We start from the raw sequence: 19,547 nt of genomic DNA on the forward strand, positions 1-19,547 counted from the left end.
TCTGTTTAACTTTTCTGTTTAATGTGCAGCCAGAAACTTCATTTACTGCATTATTCAAATGCTGCTTTAAAGACAGAACTATCAGTATTTTGTGGGATTTTTTATTATGCTTATCAGTGTAGCATCTAAATATTTCACAAATGCATACATAGGTTTATTCATTGCATATCTTCCAACTTATGCAAGAAACCAGGCAAGGATACCATAAAAACAGTGTCTGTTAGTATACAGTTCTAAATATCTCCTAAGCATGCCTACCTTGTGAATAAAGCCTTTCATCTGTAAATAAAGCTATTATCATGCATAGCACTTAATGAAAATGTGTATTCCACAAATCTCATGTTTTCTGATTTAAATGATTGATCTTGCAATCTTAACATAAATATTTAAACAGTCCTTATAGCAGCAAAAGAAAAGCATAGGAAAAAAAAATCAGAAACTCCGTGATATTGCACTTCTTTGATACCTGGATAGATCGTTTGAAGGGTTAGAACATTTAGGTACCGTTTTCTGCTGGTTGAGTGAAAAATCTCTCAGAATTGTGTTAGATTGTCACCTGCTACATTTATCAGCCCTGGAGGAAGATAGCATGTACCACTGATAAGGCTAGTCCAGGATCCCAACTTGCATTCCAGGATGTGGAGGCAAGGGTGATTTAGTGTGCACAGACTTTTTTTGCTTAGGACCATTTTATTTCATTGCATGGCTTTTCATCTCAGTTTCTTCCTTGTCCAGCCTACCCTGGCTGTTCTGACAGTCTTTCTGTCTCCCACAACCTATCAGCTACCCATGCTCCTCAGACCTTTGCTGATGTGCTACTCCCTCTCCCACATTTGAACTGGGCAGCTTGCTGCTCATGCTGCTCACTTTCTGCAGGAAGAGCTTTGAAAGCACAGAAGACACATGTTCTCTGCTTTCAATTCCAGAGTGCAGACCTAGCTCACGGTGAAAAGGAGCTATAATTGCAAGGAAAGTTCTGCTCTGACCCTTGTAATTCTGAGCTAGATAAGGGTACGTCCAGGGCAAGTACCTGCAATACTTCAGCAAAACTGAATAAGCATGCTGTTATGCTTTTCTTCAGCCTTGTTCAAATTTGAGCAGATTTTTAAATTGACCACAAAAGACATGTCTTGAGCAAGAAGCTAACCTTTGCCCAGCATCGAGTCCATGTCCTAAAATGTTAGAACACCACAGCTTCTTAAACAAAAGGTCACCAGAATTTGTCTCAAATAAAATAGTAGATTTTTCTCAAATACAGTCCTTGGGAAAAAAATCCTCAAATTTTTTGACAGTTTTCTACTATAATTCTACCTCAAAAAAACCCACCTGTCATTGAAAGTTTCAGACCACTGGTTAGTATTTGACAAATTTGCTGACAGCTGAAAACAGGTTCTTATAGTAGTAAATATGGAAAAATCTTTATAACAGACAGTGCCACCAGTCTCGCTAATAGTTAATTTATCTGAATAATAATCCAAAGTGAAAACATAGCCTCACCACTGCCTTCATAGCACATGTTAATATTACTGCTGAAATGTAAATCTACAGAGAATTAAATACTGTGTTGTTTTAATATTTTCGTTTTCTCCAGCCTTGACTCTGTTGTTTCATTCGATAAAAGAAATACTTCCATGTAGGAGTAGAGTGCCTGAGAAGGCTGTATAAATAACATACTTTCTCTAAAGCAGAGATGTAGCCAAATTAAAGAATGTTGGACTCGCATTTCTGTTTTGTGGGTGTAAATTAACACTTTTTGTTGTTGTTAGCTTCTCTGGCATTGTTGCACATGAAAGAGTAATTAGCATTTTTAAATTGCTGGAGGTTATGGGTTCATTTTAGATTTAATTCAATTAAACTGCATCACATGCTATTGGTTGAAAGTAATGTATTAAACTAATGCATGCTGTAACTTTTCCCTTTCTTAGCATTTGTAGGTCAGACTACAGATGCTGCTACTGGAACTGCTTCAATAATTGTCAACAGTGAAGGTACATATTTCTACTCTGAACTGTCCTCTGTTCTGCCACTACAGCCATAAAAGACACCTTTGCCGTGTCACTGTTGATCGTGGAATTATTTTTTCTACGTCTTTCATTTTTTTCATGATCTTATTCACACTTTGTTGCGCTTCCTTTTATTACAGGCACTGTTCTAGGATGAGGTGCAGAATCAGATGCATGTATGAGCAATGTGATAGCAATAATTCAATCAGCCAGCTGATCTATCTAGTTTTACGTTGGCCAGAACACACAGTTCAGCAGGAGGTTAAAGCTCTCCTTTTCCACCACAACTTACCGAGCACTTTTACTACAAGGAAGAGGTTTGCCTCCTCAGCACACTGAGTCATTATGCCCTGAATCAGGAGAAAGACTTGTCCTTAGTATACTAAGTAGAAACATTTATGTTGATCTTGTAAAATTACCACAATTCTTGATCCCATGTTGCATCTACAGTGATAAATACATGATGAAATGGCATATTTGTTTTTTCTGTGTTAATTTTCCTTACCCTGTGTCTTTGCTTTCATATTGCAGGGGAAGAAGAAAATAAGGTTTGGCTTGTTTTCATATTCTTCTTCAAAATTGCTAAATCATCCTCTGAAAACTTTCTGTTTATCTTTTTCTCAAGCAAGTCATGCTATTGAGAGGTCTTGGGAGAAGTCCGTGTGTCTGGATCAAAATTTAGCGCTCAGGACCGATAATATTTTTGCAAATATAACCACTGAAGTGTGATTGGATTAGTTCACTTTTGGTGCAGCTAAGTGCCTCCATTTGAACAGTTATCACAGCTTAGCTCACACATGAACTTAACAAGCTCCTGTGTAATGTGATGGTAGTACATTGCGCTACAGCTCAAAATGGGAAAGGAAACATGACTATTCACTCTAGGAGCAAACCGGGGAAGGAACTGTGACTAAAGGCAAGTTTGCACAGGAACATTCAGGAAAATTAGGCAAATTAGTTGGAGATGTGAGTTTAATTTTCCCTAAGCAAGAGTAACCAAAACCTTACATGACAGATGTAATTCAGAAATAAGGTAGCTCTAATACTTTGAATAAACTGGATACCTCTCTCTTATGTCCACCTCCTTCTCTTGGTTTGGATCAGCAGGTAAATTACCACAGCAACTCTTAAGAACTTCTTTCTTATGCCACATACATTCAGTACTCTGGCCATTGTAAACGGGAGAGACAGTGATAATCCAGTAGCCCACTGGCAGGCCTCACTCTTTCATACGTTTGGTGTGCAGAATAGTTGAATAAGAAGCAGTCGTATTACTTCCCAATTCATGTGCATGATCAACTCAGCTAAGCACGGTCAACACTTGAATGACCAGAGGATGATCTGTTAAAATTACACCGGCATGACTTTTTTTGAAGGATAAGGAACAAAACCATCTTCTAGATCTAAAACCTTTATAAGCACCAGGAAAGGGAAACTGATTATTCAGTCCCATGAGGTTCACAGTGGACTGTCTTACGTGTTAGTGGCAGTGTAAAATGTCTCTGATAGTCTTGTGATTGACATAGTGAGATGAATAATGCATAATGTCATGCAGTTTGTTCCTTTCAGAAACTAAAAAATCCCAAATGAAGTTACCACTGGCCTCAGATTTAATTTCAAATCTAGTAGAAGAGCAAACCTGGTCAGAACTATGCTATAAAGCAAACAGATGCACAGAATTGGTAATGGTTCTGGTTGTTACTTCTCTCTAAAACCATCTGGCGCCTGAATTGAGTAAATTGCAATAAAATAGCAGTACTTATGTGCTTTGCTGTTGCAAGAGACACTTTTTTTTTTTTTTTCCCCTGTAGAAGCCTGGCTGATTTGACCTAAACAGGTTTTACAGCACTTTTCAAAGGGCTTGTCTACACATGCATGTTTTACTGTGGTAGTTGTGCTGGCATAGCTGAAACACCACAGCATTCAATGCACTAATGTAAAGCAGTTTCTGCTAGTTCAAATTATACCTAAAAGGGAAGCATTTGAAGTTGGGGGTGGTGATGGTGTTCTGTGTTAAGACAGCGAGGCACAAATAAAAAACATAGGTATCGTCTCGTTAAATTGCCAAGTTTTAATTGCTGTATTTTCTCACACCTAACCTGCACTTCATCTTACTAGTTCTTTACAAGTACCACTACTTGGGAAAAATACCAACTCCAATCAACTGAGTAAATTCAGAGGCAGAAGTAGGAGAGATATTCAAGTAGAGGGAGCAGACTATGATGTATGGGTGAAGGCAGAGGAAAAGAAAGCTGTAGAGAGCAGAGTCAGAGGAGGCTCTGAAGTAAACTTTCCCTGATGTTACCTATGTCTGTCTAGCTGGGGCTGCTGAATTTCTGGGAAGATTTTTACAGATTACTGAATTTCACAGCTATATTTCATCCATTATTGTAATTGGTAAAGAATAAATATTTGAAAATTATCAGGCACATTTGTTATTCTCAAAGTTGCATTATATTCTAGGACAGTACAGTATAGTTTCAAATAAAGATAGAGAGGTTAAATCCCTGCTTTAATGCAAAATGATGGAGAAATGTTTAAAAAGTTTATAGTGCTGCACTGGAAAACGCGCAGCCCAGAGACACTGCAAAGGTTCCCTCTGGGCTAGTCTCAGAAATCTGGGCAGAAATCTTTTTCTTGAACCTCATGTTACTTTCAGTTATTCTCTTTTATGCGACTGCCTCTTCAGATAGGTTTTGACTAAACACAAACTTCAGTTTACCAGTACCCTATACACTTCAAATCTGTACTTTCTGTCTTAAGGAGAAAAGCTAGTACATCCAGCTCGTTTTCTTAACATGTTTTCTTTGAGGTGCCTTGCACCACTTGGAACCCCAGCTTTTGTTTCCCCTTTCAGCCTGCCTTCCTTCCACCAGCTCTGTCACTTAGCACACCTTCTGCTAGTGGTATGGTATTGAATGGTAAGAACTCCATAAAGTAATGATGTGCGTTATACTTTTACATACACACATCGGGAGGAAAAAACTTCTTTATGGATAATTTTTTACATGATTACATGTAAAGTTTATTGCAGCTTTGTCCCTGTCCGGTACTGACTGTTGACAGCACCATTAAGCTGGCCTGACTGGACCAGTAGTTTGAACCAGTCTGACAACTTCTGCATTCATAGCAAAAATTCAGTGGAGGGACAACAGAGGTTGGCAGGTCATGATTAAAGTGCTCTTGATTATTGCAAGTTAGGACTTAAAATTCACATACACAGAGCACTGTGAGATAACCCTCACTTGAGATAGGCATTGTGCTGACTTTACGATAAAGTTATTAATCATTCATCAACAGTGAATAGGCATTATTTTGTAAGTGAGTGTACCTTCAATGCCAAAGCACTGCTAGTATTAAAACATTCAAAATATATATTTAGATAAGGCTAAATAAACAAGGCAAACTTAGAATACGTATGCCAGCTTGTTTGAATTACACTTTCCAAAGAGAAAATCTTTGTTTTGAACCTTCAGGGTTATGAAGAAATGTCACCTGAATTTTTATAGGATTTCTATGTATTGACATTCATCATGAACTTGAATGTTTTGTGTACAAGACTATTCATTGGTTCTACCAAGTAATTGCACAGAAATTATGATACCATGACACACCCAAAACTTGCCCTCATATTCATGAACTGTGTGATTTGGCAGCAAATGTTTTTCTTCTAGCGTTCTTTTCTGGTCACAAATATCTTTTTTCCGTATGAATTATTATGCAGAAGCTCTGCAGCTATTGTTATAGTTGCATTGTTTGAGATTTTGGTGAGTTCTAAGCACTACTGATGGCTTTTAGGCTCGTCATCACATTTTAAAAAGTGATGGTTATTGCACTGTGATATTTACTGGTTTGCCTTTGATTTTTCCACGGGCACTTCTCATTTGGTGGCATCTATAAAATGACACTTCTAAAAAAATCTAGCTTGAGTTACCCATCTTTCTAAGAAGTGACAGTAGCAGGTTTAGAAGGCCAACCGAGGACAGTATTTACATACGCAGCATTCCCCCTGTTTTAAGTATTGATTGGACCCGATCCCCATCTGGTATAAGCTTGCATGAGCTTATCATCTTCATTTAGCTGTTACAGCTTATAGCAACTGTGAATGTGGCCCTTAATATTTTAGCTGATGTCTGCAAAACTTAAAATTATATAGATGCTCCCATCAAAACTGATAATTTTTAGTCCAAGTAAAGGTATGTTAAAATTAACTGTAATATTTATTTATTTATATTAACTGTAATAATGTATATTTTTCTCATTCTTGGTGTGGGTAACATTTTACCTCACTTGAGCTGTTTCAAAGTTAGGTGTACAGCTTAAGGCTTCACCTAGAGTTAACAAAGATTCACAGGCATTTTCAGACAACAGTCTTATCTCTGCCTCAAACAGATATCTAAGAGATGCAAGATTAAAAAAACCTCTGAAAATACTTGTCTTTCCTTGTGGAAGGAGCCTAGAAAACTAATTTTTAGAAATCAGAATTTTCTAGAATGTAGAAATTTATTTTAAAAACTTTAAAAATTAGTTAATGTTGGACAAGATGAATCCCACCCCTCTTTACCATCTGTCTTTAACTCTTGTTGTCCCTGGTGCTGATTTCCCATCTGATTTCCCTGGCAAGGAATAATTGCTTTCAGCAAAATGGTTGCTGGTAATACAAAATTCTGGTATTAATTGTGAGTGCATGGGTCCAGATTCTGCTTTTATGCGCTCTGGTGTAAGTTTGTGGTGACTGCTGTCATTCGCAGTTAGTGTGGTATATGTAGCCGAGAACAGAATGTGGCTTTTTCTCTAAAGCTTGGGTTAAGCCTGCCTGGACTGTTACACCACAGCAGGTACTGCATTTTCCTGGCAGGTTTGAAAGCAGACTTTAAGTCTCTGACCTTTTGTAGTTACAAAGAAAAGCTTCTGACTGTGATCCAGTTGCAGCATGGTCTACCTTGAATTTGCACATATGGGTTTAAGCAAACAGCCCTCCTTATCGCCTTGGGCCATTAGCTCTAAAGTCTAATAATAATATACGTGTCAGTACAGCTAAATAGTTCAGCGAGATAATGCAGCGAGACATGTGGATAGAGTCTGAGTTTCCAGGTAGCACAGAGTCCAGGCAGAAATAAAATATATATATGTTCCATTGATTCGCTGCCTTTTACTGTGTGCACTGCTGCACCCTAGAAGCTTTCAAAATATATGCTTCGCAAAATAGGTGCAATTTGCTTTTGAGTGTTTCCTCAGTAGGATTCAGATATCTTTGATAACATTTACTTGTTGCAGAAGGTTTTTTTCTTTTTTTCTTATATCCGAGATGCCCATCATTGTCTGTTGAAAAGCAGGGCGTTGGCTTTAAATGCTGAGGTTTTGCTTTTCATATGCAGCTGTTCTGTACCAAACCATTGACAGCAGAATTGCTTTGGAAAGCTTGGGCCCCTCCCTCTGAGATCACTATATTATTCTTTCCATTGTCCTGCTTTTTTTTCAGAACATATTTAGGGAGACAAGCTTTGCACGTTTCTTATTCAAAGGACTTTGAAGTCGCATTCAACAAAAATAATGTATTTAAAAACATAAATATTTATTTACAGAGTAATTCAGTTCATTACAGAATTGGTAGCCTTTAATGATTGGCAGTCCTTAAAGGAATCTTCAGCGGGGGCGGGCTGAGCCCGTAAATCAAGGAACAACTGACTTATTGAATTTAATACCTGAGTGATTAATAATAAATTTTAATTTGAAGGCACCCATGCCTGAAGGTCTCTAGGTGTTGTAACAGAGATTAAAAAACAGAAAGAATGAAAGAAAGAAGCTGTAATAAAAGAAGGGAACTTGCATGTCTGAAGAAAACAAAAGACTGTTTGGAATCTGCGTAAATGAACCTCCTCACCTAACTGTAAAACAAACTACACGAATGAAAAGGATCTTAGATGTGCTTTGAGATACTGCCATGCTTCCACACGTATAGCTTTGCTTAGATGATTCTACTGGCCGTCTTGAAGTGCAGAAGAATCTGTCACCCACCTTCTTTACTCACTTCTGATAAAGCTTTCCTTAGACACAGGCGTTACCTGTCTGGGTTTTGGTGGCAAGCTGATTCTGGTTTTCATGATGGTTCAGGGCCCTAACTTGAAGTGTCGCAGCTAAATGGAGCAAACCTGTTTCTCTGAAATCTAAAGAACGTAATTTTCATAGCTGTGTGAAATAGTCTGTTTCCAGCTGATGGGAAAATTAAAATTTCATGGCATTTTTGGCATATGAACTCAGTAATCACTTTAATGCTTTTCTCTTCAAGTGCTACTGAAATTTTTTAGGAAAAAGAAAGTATCAGCCTTAGTGTACGTCCCCCACCTCCCCTGTGACCAGTATGATGCTCCTTTAGAATTCAGAGAAAACGGCAAAAAAAGACTGGGGAAAGCCCATATGTGACTTTTCCCAAAGAAATATATACTTCATTTGTTGTGCAGTGTAGCATTCATTAGTCCGTTGGTCTTTTTGATTATCTTCTGAAATCGTTGGTTATTTGAAAATGCCAGTGATGCAAACATTTTTAGGGGGGATTTTTTGGAAAGGAGATTGAAATCCTCATCTGAAATGTATTGAGAAAAGCAAGGAACTGTTTTACGTACTTTACTGCAAAAGTTAATGTCAAAAACACAATATCTATCTTCTCTTTAGGACAGAATGTTATTGTCATAGTCCCGGGAGCCAACCTGCTTTTAAATTTTGAAGACCTGAAGAGGGCTTCTGATGTCATCTGTAAAGCCAAAGTTGTCGTTTGCCAGCTAGAAATAACCCCTGCTGTTTCTCTGGAAGCTCTGAAAATGGCACGTGCCAGTGGAGGTAATTTAACATAAGCCATTCTGTCTTCCTCATTTGTGCTGCATGAAAAATATTCTTTATCTTGCTTCCTAAATAAAGATCCTGTGGTCTATTCTGGTTTCTGTCATACTAGTTTTATTTAGAAATTAAACAATAGCCAACAAATTCATGCTACGCTAATGAAAACTGAATTCAGTTTTAAAATTTTGCAGTATTTACTTGAACAGCAAATCAACCTATATATAATCTCCCCGTATATGTCTGGTGCTGCCTTTCCTCCTATTTTCATGCTGTGACTAAATACAGTATAACGTTGTTAGGTCAGGAACTACAGTCCTGATTCTGGCATTATTCCAGAGCAGAACAAGCATAATGAATGCAAGTCAGTAAAGTTCCACACACAATAAAGTGAATGAAATTACCTCAGAACCGGACTTATGCCCTTGTTTTTCCAGCATAGCAGTAGGTATGGCTGTGTTTTTTCTATATAGAAGTTAACATCCTTAAAGTAAAAAAAAATGCTTTTTCTTCTTAACCACATTCTTAGAGTGTGGCATGGCATGCTGCCATTGACTAGACAGAGGCATGGTCTGTGAAATTATTAGTAAATTGTTACTGTGCTGTAGTTTTAAATGTAGGCCGTTGTTCCTTCAGTGTAGTGTATACATAGATAAAAGCTGACATTTTGCTTGAACAGGATGGGGTTTCACTACCGACATGATGTTTTTGTTGTTTAAATGCCTGTAATGCTTTCAGTTACTCAAGCACAATTACTACTGTATTTGAACACTAAGTAAATAATTATGCAAGTGAGGCATCTATATGAGATTAAACGTATGTCCTCATCTGTCCGGAAGATAAGACTGGGAGGAGATAGCTCATAGTATGTTCAATCAGGCAGCAGGTCGGGGTGGAACTGGGATCAGAACTAACTGGTTCCTTGCACCTGGGCCCAGGCTTGCTCCAGTAGGTCATAGCATGTTGGGATTGTTGACTCCTCAGTCCTTCTTCTGCACCGAGGTCAGGTGCACCCATTGTGATCACGAGTGTTCATGCACTAGTGAAGGCGTCAGATGTAGCAGAACTTTGAGTTGTGTTCATGTCTCTTGTGATGATTTCAGGAGCTCTGTTAGATGCAAGGCTGGGAGAGAGTGGCTCTGAAACTTTGGTGGTAATAGTCATAAACTCTATAAACAGAACTGTGCATAGGGAAAAATTATTTTGACTTCTGTTTGAAATGTCAAAACTGGGTTCATGCAAATCTAAATAAAAATTAAAAACTTTAGAAAACTGAGTAGCACCTGGAATGCTTAAAATACATGGGAGGGTGGAGAACAGAGCTTACTATATTTTTTCATTATGTTTAGTGAAAATGGATAAAAGCATTCTTAATACACTGGTTATTGGAATATAGTGGAGTCATGAGTCAATATCCATGACTTATTTTGTCTACTTTTAACTCTATGAAAGTTTTGGTAAAGTTGCTTCACACTTTTGTCACCCTCATAGGGTGAGATGCCAGCCTGTGACAGAAGAAAAGATAGGATTTTTTTTAAAGGCAATTAAAAAAATCCAAACCTGATACACAGAACAGACATGCAAGCATTTAGCAACTGTAGACAGCACAATATATCAAGAAAAGATAGCAGTTAACTGTGGGCCAGCTATAGTTCTGTGCTGTCAGTCTGCTATCATTGTGCAGCTCATATCAGGAAAGCTTTCGTTGCTTTAAAGCAATAGGCTACACATGTTCAAATGTCATGTGCAGTCAAATCTAAGTAAACAGCTGAGTTTGTAGCACTGTAAAAATCTATCCTTAGCCAACTGTAAATTGTTAATGCAATTTCTCTTCTTTTAGTCTGCAATACCCTCATGTATAATGCAGTACTGCACATTAGGATGTGCACTAGACTATTTTTGTTTAAAACAGATGCATACCCAGATGCCTCAAACCTCTGTTTCAAGGTTTTTTTACTTGTTTTTCTTCATTCTTACTGAAAGAAAGAAATAATAAGATGGAGAAAGAGTGTGGACGTACAGGCAAAACCCCTTTGCTTCTCTTCAGTGAACAACATCTGAATCTCTAAGCTAGAGAGGGACATCTCATGTTCTGACATCCTCTCATTGTGGCACTGATTATTATCTTCTGACGATCTCAGGGAGGAGAAAGAAAGGGGGAGGGAGGGAGGAAGGAAGGAAGGAAGGAAGGAAGGAAGGAAGGAAGGAAGGAAGGAAGGAAGGGTTGTGAATAATTATATGAAGTGGATATAAATTGTAGTGGAAATCCGACTGGAAAATTCTAGGGTTTTAATGGCCACATGTTGTGAAGCTGCTGCTGCTTCCGAGAGGGGAACCACTTCATTGATGGGCAAAATGTTACTGTATAAAATCTGTAAAGTAGTTTTTGGGCTTCTCTAATGACAGATTGTATAAAAGACAGCTAATAATGTCCAGCCTATTAATACTGCAGGGAAGAATGAAAATGCATCATAACCAGGGCTGGAAGCAGCCTCAGTTGTCAAGGTTGCATGTCACTTACAAGTAAAGGGTCTATTTTTCAGGTGTTTCAACTTTCTAATCTTGGGCTCCAATTTTTCATAACAGCTGTTTGTCTGTGGTTAAATTCTTTGTAAAATTTCTGCCAAAGCATAGTGGCTGCAGATGCCAAGCAACAGGAAAATGCCTCTCACCCTGCCCCATTTTGAAGTATGGCTACTGGCTACCTCAAAATTTACTTAAGACTTGATATCAAGGGAACTTTCTTTTAAAGATAAGCCTTTACAACAGTATGGAAATCTGCCTGATTTTTGCTGCATTATCTGCCTTTGGCAAATAACTGCCTTTCACAAAGACTTGAGAAATTGTTGGAGCTTCACAGCTAGCTTCCCCTGAGAGTCTGTCCACACAAGCAGTTGTTGATTTGGGCAGCATGACTTTCAGTGTAATTCCCGAGTCTGGTTTTAGGCAACTTCTTTTATAGGTATCTCTTGTAGGCCCAGGAAGTGCAGAGCAGGAGCTTGCTTGATTTGAATACAGAAGAGACAAAGCTGGATGGCAACGGTGGGGAAGGAGAGCAGATTTCAGAGAAGGGAAGTGTAGGAGGGATTTGCTTGATTTTGGGGGTGACAGAGGAAGATGGAAGAGAGAAACTGAAAGCGGAACAAAATTGGAACAGAGAACAGAATTTACTGAATAGAGATTGGAATATGGGGGTAGACTCAGGCAGTAGGCTGTGGGTAATGGAAGTTGGAAAAAGAAAGCATAGGAGAGGGGGCGTAAAGAAATAGGATGTGACGAAAGTTGAGTGTAAAGTTTACTATGCCTATGCAAGGAGGCATAAAGAATGGAAACTGGGTGAGGTGAATGGATCTTGGCAAAGGGAGAGAAAGAATTTGGGCAGAAAATAATATGGTGTTCCTCAGGGGGACCAAAGAGATTACTCTCTTCACAAGCCATGCTCTTCTTCACAGCCTTAAAGAGAATCTTAGGGTTCATCTATCTCCCCCCTGCTCAGCAGATATTAAATATGGGAGTAACTTAATAGTCATGTATTACACCCTGTTTGTGATGAGTCTGTATTACTGAAAACCCAAGTTGGAACAGTTCCAGTGCTGCTTTTGACCCAGTATGATGCCACATGGCAGAGATTTTTTCCCAATATGTGCTGTTTGTTTGTTTTACCTAGGAAAGTATACCTTAAAGATTTCTGTTTAAAAAAACTTTATTAGGGTTGCAAGTCAGATAATAGGAAATGCAAGAGTTAAGGTTGTCTGCGAAACCTTAATTTGTCTCCTTTCTGCATATGTATTATGTTGCAGTCTTTAATTATGTGATCACATGCTGTTTTTCAGTGGTATGTGATCATATAATTAAAGAGTTTATTATAATACATACTGCATTGTAATAATATAAGGGAGCCAAATTAAGATTTCATTGGAAATCCTAATCCTTGCATTTTCTGACTTCTGAGGAAATGCCTTTGTGACTTTAGTACTCTTTTTAACAGGGCAGGTCGAGAGGCATGGTAAAGTTCTAGAGTCAAAGGCTAAAACTTTCAGAGTGTTAAGCTAGAAGGTCATCTTCTAAACTTCTCAGTACTCAGATTTCAGAAGTCTCTCCGCACCTTTCTCTTTTAGGGTATTAACTGGCATTCAGAAGCGTTCAGGGTGTCTGAATATTATGTACTATAGCTTAGGGTCTAAATAAGCCTTTAGGACTGAAAATTTAGGCATCCAAGTTGGAAGTCGGTCACTTACTATAAGGAATATTTCTAAAGTAAGAGAGTGTGCTTTATATAAAAGCGATGGCCTGCTGGTTAAGACACAGAAGTATTAATCATAAAATTGGCAAAGTGAGAAACCAAGTCTGCAGACTTCCTGTGTGAACAGTGAGTAAGTCACTTATACTGTCCTCATGACAAACCTTTTCTGCTGTTCCACGGGGCCTTAGGCTACAGTTTAAAGTTAGGTTAACTAACATATTCTACCACGTGTTAAGTTTAGGTCTAGCTCTGCCAGATAGCATATTAAAAATATACAGTTCCTTGTCTTCACTACAGTTTTATAACGTGGCAGTTTGAACAAGTTAGGTAACACATTCAGAAGCACTCCTTGTCTGGACGTGTCCTTCATTACTCCAATGCCCCTGTTTCTTCATGTACAAATTGCAGATAACAACACTGAAAAAAAATCTAGAACTAAATTGGTTCTTGTAAAACATTAAAATCCTGGAAGAAGCATCATCAGCTAAACAAATTGCATTACTGTCTAAGGCTTTTTTTCCCTTTTTATTATTTAATAATTTCTTAGTTATTTTTTCTGTTACTTTTCTGTCATGTTCCCATCATGATAGGTGCCTGTACATAAATTAAAAGGGAACTTTAATACAATAAACAAAACTTTCAGTAGTTCTGTAAAATAAGGACACAGAAAACGAGCCCTTTATGTGTTAATAATAAACATTGGTGTTTCAGGTGATGGCTTATCAATCTAAAACACTAGCGATTTAGACCTTTTTTTTTTTTTCAGTAAAGACTTTGTTTAATCCGGCTCCAGCCCTTGCTGACCTAGATCCACAATTTTATACCTACTCTGACATCTTCTGCTGCAATGAAACTGAGGTAATGGTCATGTGTTATGTTAAAGAAGCAGTCTTAAGCAATAAAATTTCAGAGATGCTGTTCTCAGAGATGCGGCATAGGCACCGGGAAAACTGAGGCATGCTCTTCTGTCGTAGGACTTTTGGAGGTGCCAAGTTTGATCCCTGACCTAGAAGCAGAGGAGTATTCTAGAATACGTTTAGATTGCACTCAGAATCAAACTAATTGTTTGCAGCAGGAAAGTTGTGTCCAGCCTTCCTTACAAGTAGATGAGTAAACCAGATCCATAAAAGGATACTTCTGAAATGTTATCACTGAATGGTAAATATTAAAATAGATCTTTGTCCTTGTTCTGTGCTCCTTTGATATGATTAGCAAGAGTGCGCTAGCCATAGTGTTCTGACAGTTTTAAACTCGCTTGCCAGGAGGTGATGCAAGCATGCTGCACTTGATGTAAATAGTAGCTTCATATGCCTCTTCCTGTCAGATCTGTTTTCACCGAAATCTGTTTCTCTGGCCCTTCAACTGTATGTTTTCCCTTTTTTTTTTTCTCTCCTTTCCCTCTTTTTTCTAATTCAAGTGTGTTATTTCTCCCAAAGGAAATTATTTTTGTCACAAGAGACAAATTAAGCTCATCTCATCAGGCCTTAGTTTAAATTTCCTATTTATTAACATTATGCATGCTGTGTTCCTTCCCCTCACCCTCTCTTTATATAAACAGGAATGTGGGAGAAGCAACATAGTGAATAGAAGCCATGCGCTGATCATAGTTAAATTATCTCCAACAAACATGATTTCTGCAATGAACATGATACCTTTGGGTGGAGAGGAGGGGGAAGAGCTAAGAGAAAAGCATGGCCCTGCTTACTTAAAGGATTTTTTGTCTGATGACAATGTCTGTCAGAATAAGTTCTTCAAGTCTCAATTACCCTTCTTGAAGTTTCTGTTCAAACCCATCACAGACCATATCAGAAGTTCTCAGTTCACAAGTCTTCTAGCATTTAAAAGTCGGTCTAAGTAACCCAAATGGACATCTAAATTTTGTTCTAGGATGTTTCAGTATGCGCCTCCCAAGTTCAGATACTCCAGAGCTTTCTGGAGTTTGCAAAAATAGCAAGGTGGGAGATGCCACAGCTCCTCAGGTCTCTGGAACGCAGTGTCCAATGTAACTGGCAGTAATATCATTTGTGGCTCAGACATTGCCCAACAGCCATCAGAACTCAATTATATGTGATGAAGAGAACACTAAGGCAAAGTATTTATTCTTATTCAGGGGACTTGCAGGACACCCATATGGTGTTTTCTTCATGTTTTCAGAAAGCACTTATGCCTGGACTGTGCCCCTGGATTGGCTGAACGGTGCAACGGCTCACATTTTGGGCTGAGAACACCCATACTCTCCCACCAATTTAGTAAATGTCATTCGTTGTTTGCTTTTTTCATAATGTCACTAGTTACTTTTTTTTTTTCCCTGCTAAAACTTATCCCCCATATGTTAGAAACAAAACTTTGTTTTTCATTACTTGTCTATTCCTGACTTTTCTCTTATTGCTCTTTGCAAGACACATGTTAAAGTTTTCCCTTTGTTATACTTTATTGCTAGAGGACAGTCTTGAAAGAGACATTCTTTGAGAAGTTTAGCTTGCTGGAGCCAGGGTGTATTATTATTACCACCACATGGAGAAAAGAAAATTAATTCTATTTGGAGAACAAGAAATACAGGTGTATAATTATAATAGATCCCTGCACACTCATCTACCTTTCCTGCAGAGCTGGGGCTATAGTTTGCATTCTTTTCTGCTCTTTTCAAAAGTAATTAGCATCTGAAGATAGCTGGGATCGCTGTGTTCACAGTCAGGCACAGAAATATGCTCTCTACTCTTGAGGAGGCTTATCTCTTCTGAATTTATGGAAATGGTAGACCTATGGAAGTTCCTGCCAGCCATATCATGGGAGCACAGATCCAAGTGTGGGACTCCAGCATCACATTCTGAGAACAAGAATGGCACATAAATATGTTGGCTTTTAAAAATAACCTTTTCATACTTTAGAATTAAATCAATTACATTAGCACAACTGTAATAATCAATTCTGTTTGATTTCATCCTCTCTGTGTGTCTGATTTGTTATTGAATTGATTTTCGGGGATGAACTATTGCCATTGTTCTGTTCTTTTTGCTGAGAGGAAAAATGAAGCATTTGTTTTTCTTATGTCACAAGTTTGAAAGTTGTTTTTTTAGTAATTGTTATATATTCATGTGCCATCTGTTTTCTGTTTTCTTTCATTACTTTCTTTAATTTCAGATCCCTGTAACGTATGCACTTGAGAAGTCTGATATAGACATAAATGTGTACATACCCAAATAAAGGTTACCAGTCACATCTCTGTATGGCACTTAAAAGCAATAAGTTAATTCTACAAATCTTAGAGATAATTCTAATTTTTTTAACTTCATCCATTCAACCAACTACGTCTGCATTTCCTTCATCATCTTAAGTCAGGAAGTACCGAAGATTTTGATGACCCTGAATACGTACTGGGAAAAGATCTTTTTAGACTTTTCTTTATTTCCCTAAGTATCTACTAGCAGTCAGAGTCACAAAAGAGCAATTGGGTAAGACAGACCTATGCTCTGAGCCACTAAGGCCATTTTATTTTATAGTGGGGTTTTTTTTGATATTCTCTATGGCCAAATTTATTGAATGTGCTGTTTACAGCTGCCTTCCTGAGATGTTCTGTTCCAGCTCCATTGCCCCTCCTACTTGGTATTTCTAAGTCTCAAATAACTTTCTTCTAGCCAAAATCCTATTTATGTTCCAGCCTTACCCCTTTTGGAATCGTTATTATTTTTATTTGGGATTTTTAGGTACTACCAGGAAAAAAAAAAAAGGTGTATTTCTGCTTTAATATTATAAAGTCTTTTATATTAGTTAATAAATCATCTTGACTTTAGAGATGAGCTCTTTAAAGCTACCCAACTGCTTCTAAAATATTCTTTTTAAAACAGATGTATATGCTAAGACAAGATCAGATTTACATTGATTTTTTTTTTATTGCTTGGTTTGGCTTTCCTAGTAATTTAAATTTACAAGTATTTATCACACAATTTTACCAATATGTCCTTATCTTTATTTTTCACTAAGAAATACCTTTAGAAGATAAAATTCTGTGGTTTGTGGATATTATGTGTTTGTATCAGAAGATTATGTTAGCTGTAGAACAGAAAGCTGCCCGTTTAGCTTAAGACATCTCATACACTATGTGGAGTGTTTGTATTGTTAAAGGTGAGAAAAAGGGGGTTGTCCTTGCAATTAGCTGAATTATTACTGAGTCAGAAGCTTCTGTTATTTACTGCCATGAAGGTCAGCAGTTTTAATCTGCGATGCCTTTGTCACAGAATAAAAGTTTAAAAATGTCTGCTATAGTTTCAGGCAGCCATAGGATGTCAGGTCCCAAACATGCGAGGACCAAATACATCACACTTAATACTCCATTCTTCATTAAATGCTTTAGGATTTAATGAAATCACATGCTGTAACTGGTGCAACAGCACAGCTTGTTCTTATGGATTTATGTGCTAGAGAAAAGCAAACAAAATTATACTATCAGTGAATTATCTACCATTAGTTTGTCTAGAAGGCTCTTCACAAGCTGTTCTTTTCACTCTTGCTTGTTGCAATAATATTTTTTTTAATGTCTGACATTACTTTCTTTTTATGTGGTTCGTGAACAAAAAAACTCAGAACAAATCTTGCAAGGTTATCAGTTCTTTCTTTGCTTAGCCTGTAGTTCAGTTTTATCTTTTCCCAGAAAGATCAAACTTGTTGAGACTGGTTTGTTAATTCCCAGATGTAGCACAGCCTAATCCCTGAGGTTTGTGCAGGAATGTGCTAGTTCTCCATTCACTTAATTCTTCTAATGAAAAAAAAATGTATCTAATGTCATCTTAGTGAAAACCAATGGTTGTTCTTTTCAGCCATCTATAAATGTTGAAAACAAGACAACCCTATACAAGATGAGCTCTTTGGAATACTTACCATTTTTTTCCCATGTATTTGTGTGGTTCCTTACTGCAGTATGGCTCTAGGCACAACCACAATGTCAATACAGTTCATGTGTTGTTTTTCTTATTTAGTGTGTGCGTGCAATTACATAGCCCTGCAGGTTAGGAACCAAAATATATTGCACATCAGCGATTTCAGTTTGGTCCTAAACATTTTGAAGAACAGCTGCTTCTCTGTTCAAAGAATACTGAGGAGCCCTTCAGGAGAAGGAAAACTCCTAAATGGTTGCAGCAAATGATTTAGTTTGTCAAGCTATTTTGAATGCAAAACTGGGAACTGCTTTCTCCCTAATGTAAAATGGGTATCAGACTTCTGATCTAAATAAGAAAGGCCTAGCAAAGATTTAATTAAATGCTAACAGAATACTTTGGGGCTTCAGCGGTAGAAAGCAGTACAACTAAATATAAGTTAATTGCTAATTTTGTTAAAGCTGCAAGATGTATAAAAATAATATGGAAAAATAGATACTATCCTGTTTAAGATAGTATTTCCTTCTAAGTGTTATTGTCTATTACTAGAGGCAAGGTAATTTTTGAAGAAATATTGATAATGGAGATTCTTGTTAGTACGTCCAAAATCAAGACACAGTATTGACTTTTACAAGATTCAGAGAATATCAAGTTTATAAAACTATATCTGGAGTCTTGGATTAGGACATTTAAGATACTTCTTACTAATACAGAGAGATTAATACTAGGGATAGTATTTTTTAAGAAAAAATAATTGATATCTCTAGTAGTCAAAACAAAAATAAGCCCTTTAGAATTAAAATATTTCGGAACATCTCTTGAATTTGTCTTTTCTGTTTTAAGTAATGGAAAGCTCCATTATGTAGAAATTGCCAGCAATTCACAGTATATTTTAATTCCAACTTTGTTCTAAATCCCATTTTATCAGCTGCTGGAAACTATGAAATTTCCCATATTTAGTCTAAAATTAAAGATGTTACTTTTGGGAGGGGAGGGAATAGCTTCAAGCCAATTCATTTCAATCAGTTTTTAATTATTCTAGCACGATAAGTATTGCTGCCTGCATGTATGTAAAAATTTTATAATTTGAAACAACTGGAACTAGCTTGGCTTGTGGCCAGATCTTGCAATTGCTTATACACCGAATCTGTCTTACTATTTCTTTGGGACTGTTCACATGTGTTAGAATTAATGAGATTGAGTACTTGTTCTGTCATTCTCAAAGAAATCTCCTAAGGTACAAGCCAAGTTTGTAGCCAACTGGCTTGCTGTGTATAAATATTTAAAATTAAAAATATTTTAAATTATCATATGTAGTTTTAGATGGGTTAGCCTTAAAACTGGCACATTTTCCCTATTATTATTTATTATTTCTGTTCCAGCAGTACCTGGCAACATTTGCAAAGTTGTTATTGTGCTAGGTGCACAAAAAGCAGTCCAAATGATGGACTGCTCCCCAGAGAATTAACACTTCTTGTTATTTCACCAGTTTGTATTTGCTGGCGATCATAGAAGTTGGGAACAGACCTTTGGAGGTCTCTAGTCCAACACCCTGGCAAGGCACAGCCGGTTTAGGCCAGATTGCTCACGGCTTTG

General features: G+C 37.4%; 1 protein-coding gene across 2 annotated transcripts in view; it reads left to right on the forward strand.

The window, feature by feature from the left end:
• The window catches only part of RBKS (ribokinase), a 70,599-nt gene that overhangs the window by 25,004 nt on the left and 26,048 nt on the right, over positions 1-19,547 (forward strand). For both annotated transcript variants that reach the window (XM_082480807.1, XM_082480808.1), the window contains exons 4-6: positions 1,926-1,988; positions 8,676-8,840; positions 13,847-13,938. In XM_082480807.1, the coding sequence (XP_082336933.1) occupies positions 1,926-1,988; positions 8,676-8,840; positions 13,847-13,938 (320 nt within the window). The remainder of the gene's footprint in view (positions 1-1,925; positions 1,989-8,675; positions 8,841-13,846; positions 13,939-19,547) is intronic.

Source organism: Vanellus vanellus, assembly GCF_965231255.1.
Source record: "Vanellus vanellus genome assembly, chromosome: 3".
In the NCBI taxonomy this organism is placed as follows: Eukaryota; Metazoa; Chordata; class Aves; order Charadriiformes; family Charadriidae; genus Vanellus; species Vanellus vanellus.